Source organism: Vigna angularis, chromosome 2 (genome assembly GCF_016808095.1).
Source record: "Vigna angularis cultivar LongXiaoDou No.4 chromosome 2, ASM1680809v1, whole genome shotgun sequence".
Taxonomy (NCBI): domain Eukaryota; kingdom Viridiplantae; phylum Streptophyta; class Magnoliopsida; order Fabales; family Fabaceae; genus Vigna; species Vigna angularis.
The window spans coordinates 42,550,929-42,575,130 of NC_068971.1; the positions used below are offsets into that span (position 1 = coordinate 42,550,929).

General features: G+C 35.1%; 1 protein-coding gene across 1 annotated transcript; it reads right to left on the reverse strand.

The window, feature by feature from the left end:
• Positions 1 to 3,489: 3,489 nt before the first annotated feature.
• On the reverse strand, positions 3,490 to 17,761 carry LOC108323257 (ABC transporter C family member 5). The gene is made up of 12 exons (XM_017555650.2): positions 17,393 to 17,761; positions 14,942 to 17,185; positions 14,505 to 14,825; positions 14,340 to 14,426; positions 12,421 to 13,116; positions 12,160 to 12,324; positions 11,634 to 11,928; positions 11,308 to 11,522; positions 10,769 to 11,074; positions 4,475 to 4,538; positions 4,118 to 4,357; positions 3,490 to 3,985 (listed from the first exon to the last, which is right to left on the reverse strand). The coding sequence occupies exons 2-12, from the start codon at positions 17,054 to 17,056 to the stop codon at positions 3,873 to 3,875; spliced, it is 4,617 nt and encodes a 1,538-aa protein (XP_017411139.1). The 5' UTR covers positions 17,057 to 17,185; positions 17,393 to 17,761; the 3' UTR covers positions 3,490 to 3,872.
• Between the last annotated feature and the right edge of the window lie 6,441 nt (positions 17,762 to 24,202).

Here is a 24,202-nt window from a genome sequence, read left to right on the forward strand (position 1 = left end):
GTATAACCTCCGTTCTGATATATAAATAACAAAATTAAAGTAAATTAAAATTAATTAACTCCGTCAAACTGTCCTATATGGTCGCAAATCGAGAGAAGACGCTGAAAAGAGAAAAAGTCGTCACAATCACTTTCCCATAAATTATTAGGTTAAGCTCACTCACTCCACTAATCACTCCCGACAAATCCACACATTATTACAGATAAACACATCAAAAGTGACACGTGTCAACTAATAATGCCTTTAATTGCGGCCATAACTATAATTTTATTTCGTAAAAGAGAGGAAACAAAAATACATACTGAAAAATAAATAAAAAAGTTTAATCATTTTCGAGGTCCTAATTTTGCTGGGAAGTCTCAATTAGTTGTTATTTTTTTCAATTGGATATTTATTTTCGAAAAATTAAAGCAATTAAGTATTTACTATTAGTTTCGTACTAACATCGTTAAAGAAAGTATCACATGACATGTCAGTTCCGAGTTTTTTTGAATTTTTTAATTATTTTTATTTTTATTTTTAATTTCTTTTAAAAATAAAATAAAAAATTGTCACGTATCAAACTGATATTGTGGCAATGACAATATGACATGGCACTGACAGTGCCACGTGTCATCATATCATTGCATTTTTCGTGGAGAAAGTTTCTATTGAAGATCAAGAAGAAACTACCTTTTAAATATCGTTTTCACAAAAACTTTCTCCAATTTTTTATTTTAAAAAAAGTAAATTTTCACATCAATAATTTGTTCAATGAACTAAATCATTTCCAAAATTCATACCACTATGTTATATCATTGTTTTCTTTTAACTCTTATAGGTATATTTAATGAACATAATTAATATTTATATAATTAATTAAATAAAAATATAAACAAACTTAATATTGTTTAAAATATTTAATAAAAATATCAATCTTGTTAAAAATATAACAAAATTGTTTAATTTTTAAAATTAGGACTAAATTGAGACAAAATAAAAATAAAGGGACCAAATTGAGACAAAATAAAAATACAAGAACCAAACTGGGACTAATGCAATGACATATGGCCTGACAGTGACACGTGGCACAATATCAGTTTGACACGTGACATTTTTATTTTATTTTTTTAAAATAAAAATAATTAAAAAAAATTTAAAACCTGATACCTCCTTTGACGGTGTTAATATAGAAGTGACGGACCTTATTATTTTAATTTTTCGAAAATAAAAACTTAATTGAGAGAAAAAATAACTGAAAACCTAATTGAGACTTCTGAGCAAAATTAGGAACATCGAGAATGATAAAAAAAAAATTATGTGTATTTGATTTAGTCCAAGTGATTGAATTTTAATTTTCTTATTTCTTATTTTGGGGTTCGAGAAAGAAACTTGAAAACCACATTTATTTATGAACACATGTTTATGTCTTCTCGTGTTTACAATAGTAGTGGTTGTGAATACGTGCATTCATGAACCAAGAATCTTCATCTTCCAGTGGGCTACCCTAACCAAACATTTAATGTTTAATTTATAAATAGGAATACATGGATTATTTTTAATAAAAAATATTCATCATACAGCATTTTTTTATGCAAGGAAAAATATATGTATAATAATAATAATAATTTTTCTTACTCCAGAATATCAGTTATTTTCTTTAGATGGAAAACTTATATCATTATCACATTTAATAGTCTTACCTCATTTAAAAATTGAAGCTTAAAACTGTTTAATTCTTTTTTAAATGCTTATAAAACCGTAATAAAATTCTAATATCTAACGTGAACAATACCTTAAAATATATGGTAATTTATATTACCAAAAATAATAATAACAATATTAATTATTCTAGTTGTGATGGTCCATTGCAGGCCTTATAAACAATTCTAGAACCGCAAAGAGAGTTCTTTAGGTTGAAAGCGGCATCCAGAATTTGTTAATTATGATGTCCAACATTCTTAAAGTTGACCTTGACATACATGAAAGGAACAAGACAACCATAAGAAGAAGTCAAACACGAACACATGATTAGCAATGCCATATAATGCCCCAAAATAATCCAACAACTCAAGATGAATTTATAGCATACCTAGTTAGTTAGAACACAATAATGACGAATCTAGTTGAGAATATAAGCACCAAAAGAAACATAAGAACTAACAAGTTTGTTATGCAAAGGCAAAATCCAAATCTGTTGTGCCAGAAAAAATTCTCGGTGGATGTGGGAGTTCCTCTGTCAACCTTCAAGTTTTCAAAGTATAAACTAACTCCTGGATCTCTCATCCTTACCTGGCTACCGTGCAACACCGAATTTGAGACACCTTGAACATTGTTGTTCACGTAAATGTTGATGCAACAGCAATCCTTTGGGTCAACCTTTGTGCTTCTATGGTGAATGTGCATCGTGGCACCCACGTTTTTGCCATCCAAGTTGATGTATTCAAAGGAGTCGTTCTTGAACTTTGACTCCATGAGAGAGTCATCAGTTGTTCAAGAGTGTGAGAATGAGACACTTCTTGCTGCTATGGGGAATATCGTTGTTTCTGCTGTCGGATGCCTTTGATTTCAGTTTTGACAAAGTTTAAGATTGGATCCAAAGGTTTCCTATTGCTGAAGGAACCCAATGTTCGACATCCTTGAATTACTTGAAGCACACTCTAAGTGGAAAATAAGAAAAAGAATCTTATACATTCCAGAAATTTTATTTTGAAAATGTTATTTCGGAAATTCCAGAACTTCTATTCTGGAGTTAATAATTTCGAAGTCAGTTTTACAAAGATGAAATAATCATTTTAAAATGTTAATAGGGTGCAAGAAGAAATTGATGGAGTGCAAAGAAGCAATTTATTAAGTCAATAAGGGCCGAATGACAGGCTAGAGAGAGACCCGTGTATAAATTACTACTAGTATTAAATCTCGAATGATTAGCTTTTTAATCATGCAGAGTGATAATTAAAAAATTTTATGGAAGTTATTTCTTAATACAAAAAAAAAATATTAGTTTATGGCTAATTGGGTCACGATTGAATCATAGGGAAATTGGTCCAAATCTAGAACATAGGAGACCTAAACATGGCTATTGCTTCCTCCATTTCACTGTTCCTAAGTGCATCCCCACAATTACAGGAAAAGTTCAGCCGTTAAGGAAGAAAATAAAAAATATGAAAAAAAAATTCCGAAAAGAAGTTTTTTTCCAAAACATATCTAATGTAAAAATACCCTGAAAAATCTCATTCTAAAAAACTTATTCTAGAATACATTCCGAAAATTCTGTTTTGAAAAATATTATTCTAAAAATTAAAATTTTGTTTCAAAAAGTTTTTGTTTGAAACATGTAACCCGAAAAGTTACTTTCATGGAAGATAAAATGGGCATGTTGAAAATTTGAGGGGGTGCACGAAAAAAGTATATGAAACTACTGAATTAGTAACAAAAATTAAGAAAAACAAGAAAATTAAGAAACATTTTAGAAAAGATAACTACTATAACATTTAGGGAGGAGATGGATACGAGCTTAATTCTAAACTTGACTAAGAGAAAATTGTGGAATACAGAAAACTAGATTAAACTCTACAGTTCTCTCTAACAGTGCAAGATCCTAGTGCCTCATTCTACAAACTACTTCGTTGCTTTCCTGTAAGCACAGATACTCTTATTGTTTGTTACAAAGCATGCTAACCATGCCTGAATTTCTCAATTCTAAGGGGAAGAATCAAACAAATTTCTGCCAGTGGGGTGCTTGATTGATGAGGCACAAACCTCTCCTTTTATTTGTTTGTTTCCATCTCGTGGCTATGCATGCCCGGAATGCAACAGTGGCATGTAAGGTGGCATCACTTCCTGCTTCAACTTCTGAACTAAAGACACCACATTAAGACATTCCATTTCATCTAAAATTCTGGTATACCACTCGAACGTGATGAATACTCAGTCACCAACTTCAGAAACATGGAAGACTTGTCCTCTAATAGTTTTGTAGGCGTGTCAAACTCTGCAACTCGACCTGCAAAAGTATCCAAAGGATAACTTCAGAAGCACATACTAAAAATCCATAATGCAGTTTTTATACAAATAGAGAAGAAGAAAAAGGATACAGGTCATGCAGAAGAACAAGACATTATGCTTTTATACGCACCATCACTTAGCACAAGAACTTGATCACTGTCGATGACAGTAGGTATACGATGTGCAATGGTGCAGACAGTGCAGGCCTTGAATTCACTTCGGATGATCTTCTGAATAAGATTATCTGTGGCGGTATCAACTGATGCCGTTGCTTCATCCAGTACTAGTATTCTTGACTGCTGCAGCAGTGCTCGGCCCAGAGCAACAAGTTGTCGCTGTCCTACACTCCAATTATCTCCATTTTCTAGAACTGCAGATTTCAAAGTATTTGTTAAGTTTGCTACTTGTGACTAAACACTATTTTTTCTTTTTAAGGGGTGAGGAAGGAAGGATACTGTAGCTTTTCATTTGTCTTTTGGCCACCTACCTGGTGTATCAAGCTGTTGTCCTTTGTCACGGATGACCTCTCCAAGCTGAGACTTGTCAAGTGCCTGAAAAAATTTAAAACCCAATGGTCACTGTTAAGTATCGTCGTATAGAAACACAAGAAACAAGGGAAAAAAAATACTATTTTCTATATTCAGTAATTCTGAATTCATACAATTCAGAATACAGAACCAAAATCAGAGAGAATGTAAGTCTATCTGCCCTCCGAAAGTTCCCAGGTCCCCTCACTCCCTTTATTCCCTCTCTCCTCTAATGAAAAGATACCCCCATGATTTCACACCTTCCACATCAGTCATTCTGTTATTTCAGAATCAAGGACGTGTGCATGTGGCCCCCAAGTGATGGGTTTCCACTTCTTCCTCTCATAAACCTGGCGATTTTTTTTACTCTGCCCTTGCACTCCTCCCCCTTCATTTGTATCAATACCTACCCCTCGAAAATTCACCTTGTCCTCAAGGTGAAGTTCAGGAAACGATTCCATCATCTTGTGCAGAGGTTCCCACGAATTTTCACAAGCTGGAAGACTCTTCCACTTCACTAACACTTCCATAGTCTGTTCTGTTTCTCCTCTGACTGCTAAGACTTCTTCTGGTTGGACTTCGAGCTCCAAGTCTTCAGTCACAAAAGGGGATAGTTGCTGGACAACAATGTCATCAGCCAACCTTGGTTTCAATAATGCCACATGAAAGATAGGGTGAACTCCGTTCCAATTCTTTCCATGATCTCCTGCAACATTACAGCCACCTCTTCCATAGGGGTTGCTGTTACATCACCTCGAACTACTGGAGGAGGGTCCTTCCATATAAAACCTTGAATGGTGTCAGTTTAGTGGACTCATGATAGGTTGTATTGGTACCAAAATTCAGTCCAACTGAGCCATTTAAGCCACTGTTTGGGTCTCACTCCTGCCATGCACCTCAGACACGTTTCAAGACAGCAATTCACCACTTCAGTTTGCCCGTCTGTTTGTTGATGATAGACAGAACTGAACTTTAATTTGGTTCCTGCTAGCTTGAATAACTCAATCCAGAAAGACCTCATGAAGACCTTGTCCCTCTCTAACACAATCGACTCAGGAAACCCCTGAAGCTTTACCACTTCCTTCAAGAACAGCTCAGCAACTTCCTTGGCTGTGTAAGAGTGTGTCAGGGCAAGAAAGTGGGCATATTTAGTGAAACGATCTACTATGACCAAGATAGTATCCTTGCCACCGGATTTTGGTAACCCTCCAATAAAATCCATGGAGATATCTGCCTAAATCTGTTTTGGAACGGGTAGGAGTTGCAGCAGCCCTGCAGGGCTGAGGGTTTGATACTTGTTTCTTTGACATACCTCACATTTCTTCACATACTCTTGAGATCCTTTTATAAGTTCTAAAGAAACCCAAATGCCCTCTTACAGCTGAATCATGAAATTCCCTCAGGATTGAATTGATTTTAAGGCACCCCTTTGGAATAACAAGCCGACCTTGATAGTACAACCTGCCCTGGTTTACGTTATACCCTGGATGCTCTCCATTCTTCACTGCTAGGTCTTGGATTATTTGCTTCAACCTTTCATCCTGCTCAATTTCTGCCTCAAGATCTTCCCACTCCAAGAATTTGACTGTGTGGATGGCTGCATATTGTATTCTTCTAAGGGCATACCTGCTCTATTTTCCTTTCCTGGTTTGTATTTAATGTCGAAGTCATACCCAAGCAACTTGGAGATCCACTTATTTTCTTCCTCACCCGTTAGACTTGGATCCCTTAAGAACTTCAAACTTCTCTGATCAGTATGGATTATGAAATGCCTTCCCAGTAGGTAATGTCTCCATTTCTATACAGCCATGACCACTGCCATCAATTTTTTTCATAAACCGACTTGTTCAAGTTCCTGTCAGAGAGTATTAAAACTGCACCAAGGTCGTGACCTGAAGCATCGGTTTCTATCACAAAAACCATTGTAAAATCTGGCACAGCAAGCACAGGCACCTGTGTCATTGTTGTCTTCAGCTGCTCAAAAGCTTTTTTGAGCTGGTGCATCCCACTAAAAGCTGTCTTTCTTCAGCTGTTGAGTAAAGGGCCATCTTCCCATACCCCTCGAACTTTCTGTAATATCTTGTGAGGCAGAGGAAACCTCTCAATCCTCTCACTTCTTTAGGAATTAGCCAATCTACCATAGCCTTTATCTCGTTAGGATCAGCAGCCACTCCTTGGCCCGACTCAATATAGCCTAAATACTCAATACTCCTCCTTCCAAAAGAGAATTTCTTTTTGTTCACCACCAGACTGTGTTGCCTTAGAGCATCCAGCACCTGTCACACATGCTCATGATGACAATCTACACTCTTGCTAAAAATAAGGATGTCTTAGAAAAAGACTAAGGCAAACTTTCTCAAATAGGGGTGAAGTACTTGTTCATGAGAGCTTGGAATGTAGAGGGTGTATTAGTAAGCCCGAATGGCATTACTAAGAACTTATAGTGACCCTCATGCGTCCAGATAGCAGTTTTGGCTATATCTTCTTCCCACATTCATACTTGATGATACCCCGATTTTAGATCCAGCTTAGTAAAGATCAGAGCTCCTCCCAATTCATCTACGATGGGTATGGGATACCTTTCTGGTAGGGGGTACCTGTCTGGTAGGGTGAGCTTGTTTAAGGTCTTATAGTCGACACAAAACCACCATCTCCATCTTTCTTCTTCACTAAAATAATTGGACTACTATAAGGGCTAGTGTTGGGTCGTATGATTCTTGCCACCAACATTTCTTGCACAAACTTTTCAATCTCAATCTTTTGATAATAAAGGTACCTATACGGCCTGATATTTGGAATAGTAGTGTTGCCCTTAAGATGGATGGCATGGTCACAATCCCTCTTTGGAGGCAATTCAGTAGGGTCTCTGAACAGATCTTCATAAGCTGCCAAAACATCTACCAAGGCTAGGCTGATGGGCCTCTGTCCCTTGAATGTATCATCATATTTGTTACGGTATAAGGTAGGGGGTAATAATAAGGTTTGGAAAGTATATGAGAAGGAGAAGGAAGGTAGGAGGGAAGTGAGGCCGAACGGTATTGACCATAAAGGCCGAATGGTGGAAGGCATGGAGTGATATAGCCGAATGGTGGAAGGTGGTGAAGAGCTGGAGCCGAACGGTAGGAGGCAGGGGGCGCTGAACGGTAGGAGGCAAGGGGAAGCAAGTCGAACGGTGGAAGGCGGGGAGAGGTCAAGCCGAACGGTGCAGGCATGGAAAGGTCAGGCCGAACGGTGGAAGGCGGTGAAGAGCTGGAGCCGAACGGTAGGGTGCAGGGGGAAGCAAAGTCGAATGATAGCTGGACCCGATCGGTTGAAGAGTGACTATCCTAACTGGGACAACAATTAGGATAGGCGGGGAATATTTAGAAATAATTATAGTAAATAAGAATATATCTTAGGGAAATATTTTATTTAGAACAATATTCATATTTTATTCTAGGAAAAGATTTTATTCTAGGGAAAGATTTTATTCTAGGGAAATATTTTATTTAGGAAATAATTAGTATAAATAAAGGGGAAGTCTAGGGTTAAAGGTATGCTTTTGATTATTGAGTATGGTTGACAAGCGGCTATGCATCCTGTGAGGGAGGTTATGCTCCCAAGTAACTGAAGGAGGATATGGTCTCAATTATTATTTACTTTTTTTTATCCAAATATTACCATCAATAAAAGAGATTTATTCGTCCATTATCATTCGTTTATTGTTCTATTACGTGTTGTGAGAGTGTGAGAGATGGTATTTGGCTAGTTTACTGGTACGTAACAATATTGGTTGGACAAGACAACACATATCCTTCTCCCTCATTAGTAAGAGCCTTCACCATCGCCTTCCAGGATGCTTGAGATTTGTATACTCACCTTTATCTCGCCAAGTAAGAATTAAGTTTTTAAAATTTGCTTTGACATTCCCTAGACTAGCCAACCAATCCATCCCTAACACCAAATTTGTCCCTCCTAACTCCATATTAAAAAAAATTCTGCACAATAGGAATGCCTTCCACTACAACTTCCAAGTGCTTGCATATGCCCAGATTCCTCACCTTGGCACCCGTTCCTACCTCCAACGCATAGACCTTTTTGTCATTCACTTTTAAGTTGTGCTGCTGAACTAATTCCTCGGAAATGAAATTAGCCAAAGCACCACAATCCACCAATATTAGCACCTCCTTGCCCATAATCATTCCCACCACCTTGAAGGTTCGATTGGATGTCAATCCTTCTTTGCTTTTCAAAGAAATCTGCAATACTTTGTTGGCTATAGGTTCTCCCTAATCCTCATCATCGTCACTAACTTCCAATTCTTCACCTTGGGATCCTTCAATTAATACAAATTGAAAGTGTTTCAAATTGCATATATGATCACGACCCTAGGTTTTGCCACACTTAAAACAAAACCCCTTTCGACTTCTTTCTCTCAATTTTGCTTGAGAAAGTTTTCCCCAGTAACAAATTTCTTCTCCCCATGATCCGCATCATGCAACTTACTATTCATTCCTTCCCTATTTCCTCCTCTCTCCCACCTAGTGAACCCATGAATATGTCTTTCCATTGCCTTCTCCAGCGATGTCTTTTTGAAATTCACGAGTTCCGATTTGCACAGAGCAATATTCTTCTGTTCAAGCAACAAGGTCCTATCCATGAGCTCCTCAAGAGACCCCATCATATATAATTTCAATTATGCCTGAATCTTTTCCTTCAAGTCGTTGAGGAAGATTCCCTTCAGCATTATTCGCTCTTCTTTCTTCAGTTGCATTCAGACTGCTCCCTGTATTTCAACAGAGTTGGTCTGCTGCAGGCTCAACAACGGGCCATAAGGATTTTGTACCAACCCTGGTTGAAAGTGTTGAATCGACGCCCCATCCACCATTGATACCAACTTAAAGCCTTATCTTCCAATGCTATCACTACAGTGTCTAATTCCCGTACCATCCAGCCATAAGCATTATCTCCTCGAAATATTGGAATTTGAAGTTTTCGCCCTCCAAAATCGTGTGAGGATTCACGGCTACTAGTTCGTGTCGTGTGGCTAGCATCGTCTTCACTCTCAAGCTCACCATCAGTGGCATTGGACATGGCCTCCCTTTTGTGTGAACGATGCTTGTGAGGTTTCCCCCTTCATGACCTTTTGATTTTTCAACTCCACCTGTTGTTGCTCAAGTCCGTCTTTGCATTGCTCCATTGCTCGATGAGTTAGTACCATACACTCCCAGAAGCGAGTGATCTGATACGTATAGAAACACAAGAAACAAGGGGAAAAAAAATACTATTATCTATATTCAGTAATTCTGAGTTCATACAATTCAGAATAAAGAACCGAAATCAGAGAGAATGTAAGTCTCTCTGCCCTCCGAAAGTTTGCAGGTTCTCCTCCTTTTTTCCCCCACGTAATTCTCCCCTCACTCTCTTTATTCCCTCTCTCCTCTAACTAAAAGATACCACCATGATTTCAGACCTGCCACATCAGCCATTTTGATATTTCATAATCAAGGACGTGTGCATGTGGGCCCCCAAGTGATGGGTTCCCACTTCTTCTTCTCATAAACCTAGTGGATTTTCCTACTCTGCCCTTGCACACCTGCTCCTTCATTCGTATCAGTCACATAACGCACAAAGTGCTATTCAAACTGGCATAATTTTAAAAAACTCAAGAATTATTAGTCTATTTTCTTATGCCATAACTTTTGCTTAGGAATAAAGGTATAAAGTGGTTTATTTGATTTGGAGTGTGATATTAATAAAGCTAAACAAAAGATCTTCCAAATTAGGCACTGAAATTACTTGTCAGTCAAGGACAAGTAATCAAGTACCCAAGTTTGATTAGTCCCAAGTTACTTTTGATACCACATTTAGCTCAAATAGAGGGTTACTTTTGGCATATGTTGTGAGTTTTCTTCCTTATCCACGGAAGGTACATATGTGGAGGAAGTTTGTTAGGTATGACATAGTGAACGATAGTGGATAGATTACTTCTAAACCAAATATTGAAGAGTTTTTCTTTATATTATTACTTCATGTTCTCATTTTCCACTTTATCAATATCTATTTTCTGTTTGATCTCTTTGCTTGTATATCCTGAACTCCGTGTTAATCCTTAGTCCTGCCTTATTAAGAATATTTCCATTTCTCTTATAATAATTTGACTGTTACTATACATAGATATCCACAACTGAACACAAGTAAACTTTATAAGCAGCTTTCTGAACAGATAGTACAAGCTGTGCAAAAAAAGCGTGGAGTTATGAAATAAAACCAACCTCCCAAATCTCTTTATCTGAGTGCTCCTCAAGAGGATCAAGATTGCCTCTGATAGTCCCTTCAAATAAAGTTGGATCTTGTGGGATGATACTGAGATGGCTGCGAAGATCATGAAGGCCAATCTCTGAAATATTTATGTTGTCAATAAGGATACTTCCACTTGTTGGTTCAATCAATCGAAATAGTGCCTGAATTAAAGTAGATTTTCCACTGCCAGTTCGTCCAACTATTCCAATCTTCTTTCCACCAGGAAATGTGCATGTTACTCCATGAAGCACCAAAGGAAGGTTCTCCTTGTAACGGACCTTCAAAAGAGACAGTGTAAGGATAAGAGAAATGGAGATCCAGTACTCGTGATGGGACAAAGCCAGTTGCAGCAAAAAAATCATAATAAAGATATCAATGTAACGTGGCTAACAACTAGGATTAGATACTGTACATAAAGAGACATCATACTACTCATCAAGAAATAAACCATAAATATTTGACTAGAAAAAAAAGAAAACAAAAAGCATAAATGTGAAGCTGAGCTTGGAACCTTCAAATCAATTATTTCGATTGTCCCATTTTCTGGCCATGAGGATGGAGGGCGAGAATCTTCAATTATAGTGGGTGCTTCACTAGGAATTTGGCTGTACTGATATATTCTCTCAATGGATATAATTTTATTTTCAAGTTTGCAAAAGCTGAGTATCCACCGTGATAAGCGTGCATTTAAATTTAGGCCATATGTCACAGCAAGTCCAGCCATGCCTATAGAGAAAAGGTAACAGCAATGAGAACAGAATAATATTCCATTATCGCATTCAGCATCCTGTATAACCAGCACTTGTGAAAGTAAATCTATTTTCTAAGAGCACTTACTGGGGTCTATACTTCCTCGAGGAAAACTCACAAGCAATACCATGCAGAAAGAAAATACAAAGGTTGACAGTAACTCCATCCGCAGGCAGAGCCACTCAATTGCAGAAAGACTACAAAAGAATGGTCGTGCAAAACAATCAAGAAGATAGAGGTTCCGCTTCATGAACCTTTTTTCTTGTCCAAAACCTCTGATGGTGGATGCTCCAGCAATTGACTCACCAAAAAGATGTATAATTGGAGACTTCTGGATGCTAACAATACGAACCAGTTCCCTGGAGGATGCCATATAGTATTTCTGCAATGGAATTGGTTGTTGGCTAGACTAAATTAAAACATAGGGTTATATACAAACATTTAAATAATGCAATGAGATTGGAAGATTACAAGAACTTTTTGACCATGTACCCTCTCTTTTACTTGGAATAAAGTTCTTACTTTTCTCCAAAGAAAGCAGTTTTTTTTTCTTTTATGCAAATATTCTGGAAGAGCAGTTAGAAAGATTTTAAGCTGGACAAATTCTAATTACCTGCATCCACAAACAAGCAACAGCCATTGGGACAACTAACAGTAAAACTTGCCATGTAACTTCTGTCATTACCCCAACAATACCAATAAGTTGAATTGTTGTTGAAGCAAACCCGCCAAGTCTAAAAGGAATGTCAAGATCCACAACACTTTGATCAATCGATACCTGGTGGGATAAAGGTGACGCATTATAATTATCTACACCATACAGATAGAGATACGATAAAAAAATAATAGAAGATGAGGACAAAAGAGAACTTACCCTATTCAAGATCCTTCCAGCTGGTGTAGAGTCAAAGAAAGACATTGGTGCATGGAAAACACTTCTAAGCATTTTCAAAAATAGCTTCTGTGCAGCTGCAAGGCCAAATGTAGCCACCAGAACAGCCCTTACAAATATAAACCATGAGCTGCCAAAAGCAAGGGCCATGTATACAAGAAGAAGAACTGAGGGAGTTACTTTGGGCAGGTCTCCTTCTGTTTGAGGGTTAGCCCAAGCCATCCACCAATTGCTAGCAATCTGAAGGAACTGAAACAATGCTTGTGCAATGATTATGAGAGGAATTAACAAGCCTTTATATGCGGCTGCCATGTATGACAAGTAGACCTTCATGCTGACTCTGCCTCTAATCCTCTCTTCTTCTTGAACAAGCTGTTTCTTTCTCGATCGCTTTGCTTTCTTCTTCTCCTTAATTGCTTTTTGATCTGAAGTAGATGCTCCTTCTTGCACTTCCTTGGCCAAACTGTCTATATCATTTGCAGAACATATGGATTTCTTACTGGTCATAACAGATGCCTCTAGAGATAAATTTTCATCTGAATCTTCAGAGGAGTGAGTAGGGATATCCATAGCCTCAATGGCTTCATGGTGGGCTGAAACCAGAGAATTAAAATCTGTTCCTGCTTGTAAAAGTTCGTCATACTTTCCTGCCTGTATGATGCAGCCTTCTTTAAGCACCTTCAAGAATAGAGAAAAAAAATTAGAAAAAAATCATCTTAACATCGTCACATAAGTTCTTTTCGGTACTTAAAACCTTGTTAAGAGAAGAAAAAACAGAAACTTCATATAACATGAAACATTTGAATAGGATTCTTCCTACAAAAAGCTTCCAAGCACTAAAAAATAAATTTAGAAAAAAATCATCTTAACATAATCACGTAAGTTCTTTTCGGTACTTAAAACCTTGTTAAGAGAAGAAAAAACAGAAACTTCATATAACATGAAACATTTGAATAGGATTCTTCCTATAAAAAAGCTTCCAAGCGCTAATTGTACTAGTTGCAATGGGGCACTACCATAATTATACTATAAGAGAAATTACACCAAAATGTGATGTGTGTAGAAAACACGAGTCAAGTGCACTTTGTTATGAAGGATTTTATTATAATATATATTAAGCTTTCACTTAATTGTAGTCATACTGAAACCATCCTTTCTTGAAATGTCAAAGTTTTTGCTATTGTAAATTTGATTTGGAACGCGAACGTAACAACTCATGGGATTGGTTACAGGATAGAGATAATAACATAAGTTGGACAGGCATGGAAACCAATCGGCTCACAATAGAAAACTTGAATCGAGTACTTCAAATAACAAACAAACAAACAAACAAGAGCACCCACAAAAGGGTTTCATTGATCTATCAGAAAGGGAAAAGGGGTCCAATATTTCAGAAAAGGAAAAGAAGGTCATCAAATTTTGAAGGACGCAGTAAAAGAAAGTCGTGTGAGTCAGATTGTTATTTGTTTTAAGTAAAATAACTTCGGTCACGGGATTTAATTGCATCAGTGGAGGATATTTAGTTATTCCTAGTGTCAATGGATTTTACCCTATACATGTTATTTTTTAGAAGAAATTTGTTAGCAAGTTATGACTTGCCTTTCGTTTAAAAACACCAAAACGTGTAACTTGCAAAATATTCCTTCCATAAAGAAGCGAATAGGTGTACAAACTGACTTCATGTAAATATTAAGAGAGAACTATAATGCAAACAGGACATCAAGAGGAAAACCTCACTTTGACATACCAGAGGGCATCTTAAAAACCGAATCCTGAATCGTGCATCATGCAGGGAATACACAATTCAAAATTTAAGTGTGAAATAAAGCATTATCATAAACTTGGCCTCTTATTGCATGATGCCCGAATGTGCTCGAAAAAATTGTACAACACAGCCATACCAGTATCAAATCAGCAGCCGGAAGAAATTCAACTTGATGCGTCACATAAATGACTGTTTTATCTGCTAGTGCTGTCAATATATAATCCTGCGGTACCATGTCAAAGGGTAAGCCATATCCACAATTTTAAACAGTACTATCAACTCCATGCTAAGGAAAACTAACCCTGAACAAGTCAGATCCAGTGTGAGCGTCAACTGCACTGAAAGGATCATCAAGAAGATAAATATCAGCATCTTGGTAGAGTGCTCGTGCAAGCTGAACCCGCTGCTTCTGGCCACCACTCAGGTTTATACCTCTATCACCTATAATTGTCTGATCACCGTGTGAGAAAAGTTCTAGGTCCTTTTTCAGTGAACAAGCTTGAAGAACATTCTTGTACTTTGCTTTGTCCATTGGGCTTCCAAAGAGGATATTTTCTTCTATAGTTCCTGATTGTATCCATGCTGATTGGGAGACATATGCAGAAGATCCACACACTCTGACCTGAAAAATAAATGAATGCATTTTGTAAAAAGTGTGAAAAATTACAAAGATTAAAATGTCAACAGACAGATTAATAGAATAAAGAGGGAATCAAAAGCTCAAGGGCACCAACATACTTCCCCAGAAGTCTTGGGAATTTCTCCGAGGATGCAAGACAGAAAGCTTGATTTCCCAGAACCAACCATACCACAAACAGCCACGCGCATCCCTTTTTCAACTTTCATTCTTATCCTTGATAGAGTAGGTCTGGAAGATGAAAGGTCCCAACAGAAGACACCGTCCTTAATTTCTATAGCAATGTTAGTGATGCCTTGTGGCAAGGCAATAGTTGCATCTTCCTGTAATTCTTCCTCCAGAAGGAAGCCAGATAACCGATCAAGAGAAACTTTTGTTTGAGCCATTGTTGACACCAAGTCTGGAAAATTCCTCAAAGGTTCTTGCAGGATCCTGAAAGTAGCCAGAGCAGAAAGTACACCCCCAGCAGTCAGCTGACCACCCAACAATATGGAAGTAGCGAAAGTGACTGCTGAAACAAAAATCGGCGAGCTCCAGAATATAAAAGTTATGAAAGCCTGAGAATAGAGGGCTTTCCGAAGCCACTTGAATTCTACTCCACGCATATCCTCCAGTTTCACTCTATATCTGTCTTCCCAAGCTTGAAGTTTGAGAATCCTCATATTCCTCAGGCACTCAGATGTTTTTCTCATCCTCTCATCCTTAGCAGCCATTAATCTGTCTTGATAATCTTCTTGGATCCTGGCCACGGGAACAGTGACGACAATGGAAATTATTGTAGCAATCAGAGTTGCAACAGAGGCAATTCCAACATTCTTATACAAAATTGCCAGGGCAAGAACAATCTGGAGAGGAAGCATCCACATGTCATGGAGATACCAAGAGTAGTCCCCAACCCTCTGAACATCAATAGCCATGTAGTTAACAATTTCCCCACTTGTGTGACTTTGCTTGGCCAAGCTTGATATCCTTAAACCCTTTCGATATACCATTGCAGTTAGAGCCGACCTAACATGCATACCCATGATGTCCACCCCTAGATACCACTGCCTGGTAGTCATGGTCTCCACAAGCTTAGCCGCAAAGAATATCCCTGCAAGAACATACCCCTCATGTGGGAAAACCTCTTTGCCAACTAAGAAATCAACAAAATAACTTATCATGTATGGACCAACGTACGAAACTAGAGTGGTTACACCAGCAAATATGGCATTACAAGCCGCCTCCTTCCAAAATGACTTGAGAAGCGCCCATGCTAACGAAGGCTGCCCGGATGATGAGCTTTCTGCCTTCAATTTCTCCCAATTAGAATTCACAAGCTTATAGTTTGTTTTGGATCGGTCATTAGGTGCAACAAGGGGAATGTCCTTAAGCTCAAGAGGCCTTTTTGCGCCAATGGAAAGAAGGGGATTCAACCAAGACAAAGTGGCCAAGCTAAAAAGTCCAGCATCATTATAGGGAGTAACCTTAAGACAGCCGGGTTCTTCCTCAACAAGCAATGGTTGTTGCTCATCAGAAGTCCTACATATCTTTACACCAGTAACACCCCTGATTGCAACAATACACAAAAAGCCAAGAGCAGGAGTGACCGCAAAATTCGCCACAACATGAGAACGCAGGTGCTTGGAACCTTCCATCCAAACCCCTCTCCCATCAACGTACAAACCACACAAACAAACAACAAATAACACAAACCACCAAACTCTGAGCAAATTTGGAAACCTCTCACGCGCCTTGAACTTGCACTGCAAAGCCGAGAAGCAAAGAGCAACCCAAGCTAAACCCTGCACTAGAGGCACAGAAAGAAGAGCCAAACCCAAATCCCCATCCCTTTCTCTAATCAAGGCAAACCCATCAAACCCCAACACCAAAACTTGCACCAACAAAACATAGAAACAAGACAACACCGACAACTTGAACCACGTTCCAATCCGAACGTCACGTGTTTCTAAATCAACACTATCACGGCCGCGGCTGGCATTGCCGGTTCCATTGTCCTTACCAAATCTAACTCCAACCCCTAAACACACAGCCACCCTCCTCGCCAAAAAAACGAACACAAACACAATAAACAGTGTCAAGTTGGCACAGATTGCCACCACTTCCACCCAAGGCAATCCAAGGATGGCACTCCAAAGACTCTCAAACGATCCCGAAGAAGAAGAATAATAAGAAAACGACGTCGGAGACGAGATTCCAATTTCATCGACGGCCATTGCTGTGTGAAGCAAAACGTGGATTCAGAAGAGAGAGTCGGTGGTAATTGAGAAGTTTCTAAAGTTGTGATGATGTCATCGAAACGCGAGTGAATGAAAAAAGGGCATTTCACCATCTGGTGGCAGATTCTGCAGACACATTATAGCGCAAACAAAGAGAATTTCGTCAGCACGGAACCGGAAGAGAAACAGAGGAATGTCACACAAAAACACGAAAAACAACAGGCAGCAGCACTTCTCAGTTCTTAAACCTTCCAAATTCAGACAGGGACAACAAAAATGGGAATCGAGAATCCGATAGACGAAGAGAAAGACAAAAACAACAAAAAGAATAACCTGGGTTGGTCTGAGAAATCGCTTGTGATCTTCGAAAAGCTACAACCTTTGAAGAATATCGCACCTGATTGAGAAGATAAATAGAAGACCTCGGCAATACAGAGAACGACAACGACAGTGACGGTGAAGATAACGATTAAGATAGAACAGCTACGAAATAAGTACAACAATGTCTTAGGTAGAGAGAGACAGAGAGAGAAGTGAATCTCTCTCTTCTGCTCTCTTTAATAGTCTGTTATTTTCCCTTTTAACTATGCTTCCGTCTCTGTGTGTGAATGATGCTGGCAATCATAAAAGTGCCGTGCGAGAATGAACAACTTTTGTTTTCTATATTAGGTTTAAGAAAATGGAAGATTTGGTGTAAGCTGAATGAAAATGGAAATCCTTTTTCGCTTTAATAGGAATCCTGTTATACAGATTTTAGCTCAGTTCCTAATGTGATCTGGGTGACTCTCACAGTGACTCAGGCCTGCTTCACTCATTTACCATATTATTTATTGGTTTAATACGTATTTTGGTCCCTCTTTTCGTAGGGTCTGTTCAAATTGGTCCTACTTTTTTTCAAAAGTTCACTAAGATCCCACTTTTCGCAAAAACGATGCACGTTAGTCCTTTTTTAGGTTTAATACGTATTTTGGTCCCTCTTTTCGTAGGGTCTGTTCAAATTGGTCCTACTTTTTTTCAAAAGTTCCCTATTTTGATCCCTATTTTGATCCCTCTTAGTGAACTTTTCGTATTTTGGTGAGCTGTACATTTTGATCCCTCAAAAGTTCACCTCAACGAAAAATGTACAGCTCACCAAAATACGAAAAGTTCACTAAGAGGGATCAAAATAGGGAACTTTTGAAAAAAAGTAGGACCAATTTGAACAGACCCTACAAAAAGAGGGACCAAAATACGTATTAAACCTAAAAAAGGACTAACGTGCATCGTTTTTGCGAAAAGTGGGATCTTAGTGAACTTTTGAAAAAAAGTATGACCAATTTGAACAGACCTTACGAAAAGAGGGACCAAAATACGTATTAAACCTTATTTATTTATAACTCCATGCCAGACATACCTATCAACTTATATACTACTATTTTAATAATCTTCTCTGCGCTATCATTATTTCAACAATATTACAAATTACTTAAATATGATCAATTATAACATAAACTTATATTTTCACCTCTCATTTACTACAATTTCATTACATTTTTTATTTTTAACTGATTTACAATCTTTCATAACTAAATATTTACTATTTATAGTGGTTTTAACAAGTTTTTTTCTTCCTTTTGTAATTAAAAAACAAAATTAGACATATTTTAAATATGTGAGAAAAAGATTCGCCGTCTGTGACCAAACAAAATTATCTCCTCTGTGTAGTTTATTGAAAGAGTGCAATGAATAAAAAACAGTAGGCAATGGTCTTGAGATTGGAGCACTTCGTTTTAAAAATACCATTTTTAGGCACCTATTTGTCTTAGTGGAGTGTGTGTGTGTGTGATGTTCATTCAGTGGTTTCGTTTTTAAGAAAAGTAAAGTTTTTAATAATGTGGTGATATTTTTTTTAAATTTTGGAATAGTTTTAAAATAATTAAAGTCATAACTATGATGTTTGAGTATTTGGCTCTTGTTAATTGAGACAGCCGAAATCATATACCAAAGTCATGATTTTAGTTCTTTTAAATCAAAATTTAAAATTTTTCTAAATTTTAAAAAATGTCATTATTATTTTTTAATTTTTTATCTGGTTTTATAAAAAATAGCAGCCTATTAGGGTTAATTTTTAAGAAATTTTACATTTTTTCAAAAAATATATATGTTTCGTTTTATTTATAATTGAAAAATATTAACGCTAAAGTAATTTTTAACTTTTTTTTATCATCACTACAAATATGAATGTAGTTCATTTTTTTTTCTTTCTTTGTCACTGTAATGCGAACGTTCACATGTGATTTTTTTTGTATTTCCTTATTATATAATGTCGTTTTCATCTCATCATCACTACATTTAAATAATTTCACACATTACTTCAAGTTATTAAATAATTGTTGTCATTTTATGTAATTACATAATTTTAAATTATTTTGTTTTATTTCATGTATTCAGTTTTGAAAAAAAAATCAAATTTATTTATGAAGGATATGTTTTGATTAAACTGAAAACTTTCTCTTTTTTAACTCTTACATATATACTTCGATTGAAAAATTAAATAAAAATTTAAAATAATCTTTATTAAATCTCTTCCTTGTACATGGTGTGGTAAATATGGTAAATAGGAGAGAAGATGAAGAGTTTTTTGTGTTTAGTTTTTTCTACATAGAGACCATTACATGTTGATGCACGTTTTTTACATGTTAGACTCACATTTTCGGCTTCATGTTGAGGTGATAATAAGGATGTCAGAGTGTCTACCCTTTTCATATAAGAAACAGTGAAATTCATAATACGTGTTAGAATATGAAGTTACTAATTAATCAAATTATAATATATAAATTCATTTTATGAGTAAATTTGTGAGGTTGAGCAAAATATATACTATTTATTAATATAATATTAAAGTAATTTTAAATATATCTTAATTTCATTTTATATGTTATTATGTTACGTGTTACCAAACTTTTATTTAACCACTTACAAATATCAAATATCTAATTCAGAGTATTCATTCTTGAATATAAAAGATGTTTTAAAGATTTTACACAGACTAAAAATAAGAAATATAAAACAGTAGAATCAAGTCGTAAAATATGTTACTAATAAACTTCTATATCGGATTCTATATTCGTCCAGAGGAAAAAACAGAAATTTAAAATAATTTAAATAGTTAAAATTTCTTTTGCTTTATGTTATTATTAAATGATAAAAAAAATATTCTATGTATTTATTATACTTACATTTTCTACTGTCCGAGCAATGACAGCTAATTCTGACATGTTATAAATTTTCATTATTGCCAAACCAAACATTAATATTATATTTATTGGTAAAACAGTAATTGAACAAGTTAATTAAACATAAACTCATATTGAGAATTACTATCTTTTTATATTAATCTTATTTACATTTTCTAGCAATGATTACTTTTTATATAATCTCATTTGCAGTTTCTAAACATGGTAGAAGAAAATCTGAGTGTAACTTACTCTTTAAAATGAGTGTTAATTCTTTAAAATAAAGGTTCATAATTTTTGTTGATTGATTTTCTTATAAATATCTAAAGCTTTTGTATGATACAATCAATTATTTCTTATATCAATCAATTCCCTTAAAGAGAAAGTGATAAACTCAATTACAATATCACTTAATCGAATTACCATTATTTCATGATGGTTGTTATCATTTATTTTATTTTATTTTTTTGTATTTTGTCAATTTATTCATATTACTTTGGTCCATCAAAGTTAACCAAACAAGGACCTATCATGAAGATAAGTTATAGAAAAGGACAAAGCAAAAATCATATTCCAAATATGACTATGACAATACATCTTTTTAATATTTGTTTTACGAGCAACACCTATTACTTTGTTAAGAATTAAATAAATTGGTAAAAAGTGTAAATAAAATTGATAATAAAATATATGTAAAAAAGGTAAATATATAGTAAGAATGACTAGGATGAATGTAATTAGAAGTTGAAGGCATAATTCAAACACTTGTTTAGAAAAGATGTTAGGAAGATGCATGAACGAATAAACTATAGTTAGGTTATTTTTTTTCCTATAAAACTTGTGGCTGTAAGGATTCCATTGACTTTTATGAAAACTTTTTCAGCTTATGGACCCATCTGATTGTCCATGATTGTGAAGTTTATCCAGAAAAGGGAAAAGGACAGTAATAATTAATAATATGAAAAGTTTGCCTCAAAAGTGAAATCTTCTTAGTAGGATCACTTCAATTAATAACTATATAAATCAATAAAGGAATAAGATATTTGGAATTCAGTGTAAATTTGACTTTTTCATTAATTATATCCTTTTATAGTTTCTTTTAATCTCTTCTTCTATACCCTTTTTCTTTTGTTCTTAAAAAATCATGTATATATATATACTAGTAATGATAGTAAACTTATTAAAGGAGATATTGATGCTTTATAAAAGGGTTTTACTATAAAATTAGCATGATGATCATATATACAAATTATACATGATTTTTTTAAAATTGAAGTTATTTTAAAATTGATAGTAATAATATTTTATATTAAGTTAAACCATACTTTCAAAACTACTAAACCTAACCTAAAAATACAAGTCTTTAATTAATAATATAAACAAACTTCCACCTTAAATGTTTAAACAAATCAAGCTAAGTGTTTTTTCTTTTTTATGAAACTCATCTACCCCTGTCTCTCACTTTCTCAACCAACAGTATAACCTAACAGTAATATTAAAGCTTAACTTTATAAATAAACAGTCAAAATTATTTATTTTATAATATATATATATATATATATATATATATATATATATATATATATATATATATATTGAATAAGATTGGAGAGTGGAAAATGTGATAAATTTCCAGTAATGGTAGCGTATGTGTTAGGAGATTATTGTAAGTGTTTCTCCAATGTATGTGTAATGTTAAATCACTGTTTATTCACTAAACACATAGATTTATTTTTGCACCATTTAGTTTGGGAAATAAGTTGAAGTTTGAACTAAACATTCAAAAAGAGAAGTTTGTCACTAATAGAGTTATAGGCAACTCCATTATGATTTTCTCTTGGAAAAATTCCTTTAGTTTACTAAAAAATAAAAATAAATCATCACACGATAACTCCAACTACATCTTAAAAAGAAGAGGAGACCCAGCCAACATTCTAACCTAACATATGTTTTCACCGATCTGACCTAACAATTATACAACCTAACGTTTTTCATTTTATAAACTAGATAGTTCATTTTTATTTAGTTTTTAAAAATAAATATTTCGATATTGTATTTACTTTTATGAAGAAAAAAAATTTAAACAATATTTAGTTTGGTAAAATTAGTGTTCAATTTTTTTTATTGGTTTTGGTAAATGATACATTCTTATTAGAAACTATCTTTATTTAATGCAGTTTTATGGAATAAATGTTTGAAATTATTTTTTTGGAAACATATTTTCTTTTATAAGTAAATATTTAAAATTGCTTATTTTAATAAAATACTTTTTTCTTTTATGAAATAAACAAACACCCTTAGGGTCATGTTAAGGAAAAGATATAGACAAACACTAATATAGTAAACTTAAGTCTAGAATAATACGGGATTTTACCCCATAAAAAAATTACAAATTAAATTTAACAGGACTCACAAATACATATATCTAAAATATATCGAACCAAAAAACCTTGAAAAAATTCAACAATAACTTGATAAAAAAAAATCGAACTGTTCCTAGGATCGTGATTAAATTTTGCATCACTCTCTAGAATCAGCATACGAACACCAAAAAAACATTAGAAGATTAAATAAAATAAATATATAATGGAATAATAATCTTGTTTATTGTGGTTTACTCACTGGTACATCATGTCCTATACAAAAAAATATCTTATCGGTGTAAAAGTATTATAAGTTGGCATTTATGTACTAGTATGTAGGACTTAAATTATTAATGAAACAAAAGATATTGCTTATATCATAGGTTATATTTATTTACCAACATACTAATATATTATAAATTTAAATTAGGAAATACATATAAATATACTAAAAGTAATTATATAGTATATTATTATCATTTAAATAACTAAATAAGATGACATTAGGATACCTCACTAAATAATGATAAATATTAAAAACATAAAATAATTAAGTGAAAGAAGGACAACGACACCTATCAAAATATTATAATTATAAATATCATAACGTAATTTAAAAATATAACGTTAGAAACCATCCCATTAAACAATTATAATTATAAAATAACGTTTTATGAAGTAATTATAATTATAAAATAAATAAGATTAAACCTTTTGCTGATCAATGCACAAAGTCTATACACACAACCACCCTCCTCGCCAAAAGAACGAACACAAACACAATAAACAGTGTCAAGTTGGCACAGATTGCCACCACTTCCACCCAAGGCAATCCAAGGATCGCACTCCAAAGACTCTCAAACGATCCCGAAGAAGAATAATAATAAGAAAACGACGTCGGAGACGAGATTCCAATTTCATCGACGGCCATTGCTGTGTGAAGCAAAACGTGGATTCAGAAGAGAGAGTCGGTGGTAATTGAGAAGTTTCTAGATGTCATCGAAGCGTGAGTGATTGAAAAAAAAGAGCATTTCACCATCAGGTGGCAGATTCTGTAGACACATTGTAGCGCAAACAAAGAGAATTTCGTCAGCACGGAACCGGAAGAGAAACAGAGGAATGTCACACAAAAACACAAAATACAACAGGCAGCCGCACATCTCAGTTCTTAAACTTTCCAAATTCAGACAGGGACAACAAAAATGGGAATCCAGAATCTGATAGACGAAGAGAAAGACAAAAACAACAAAAAGAATAATCTGGGTTGGTCTGAGAAATCGCTTGTGATCTTCGAAAAGCTACAACCTTGAAGAATATCGCACCTGGTTGAGAAGATAAATAGAAGACCTCGCCAATACAGAGAACGACAACGACAGTGACGGTGAATATAATTATTAAGATAGAACAGCTATGAAATAAGTACAACAATGTCTTCTGCTCTCTATTATGTTAGTTTCGTAAAATTAGTGTTAAGTTTTTTTATTGATCTTGGTAAATGATATTCTTATTAGAAACTATCTTTATTTAATGCATTTTTATGGAATAAATATTTGAAATTGTATGGG

Excerpts from the sequence above, each read along its gene's own strand:
- LOC108323257 (XM_017555650.2), bottom strand. The coding sequence starts at position 17,056 with ATGGCCGTCGATGAAATTGGAATCTCGTCTCCGACGTCGTTTTCTTAT. Across the intron at positions 14,826-14,941 it reads TTCCCAAGACTTCTGGGGAA|GTCAGAGTGTGTGGATCTTC; the intron begins GTATGTTGGTGC and ends TTTATTTTTCAG. Across the intron at positions 11,929-12,159 it reads TTGCTTGTTTGTGGATGCAG|AAATACTATATGGCATCCTC; the intron begins GTAATTAGAATT and ends ATTCCATTGCAG.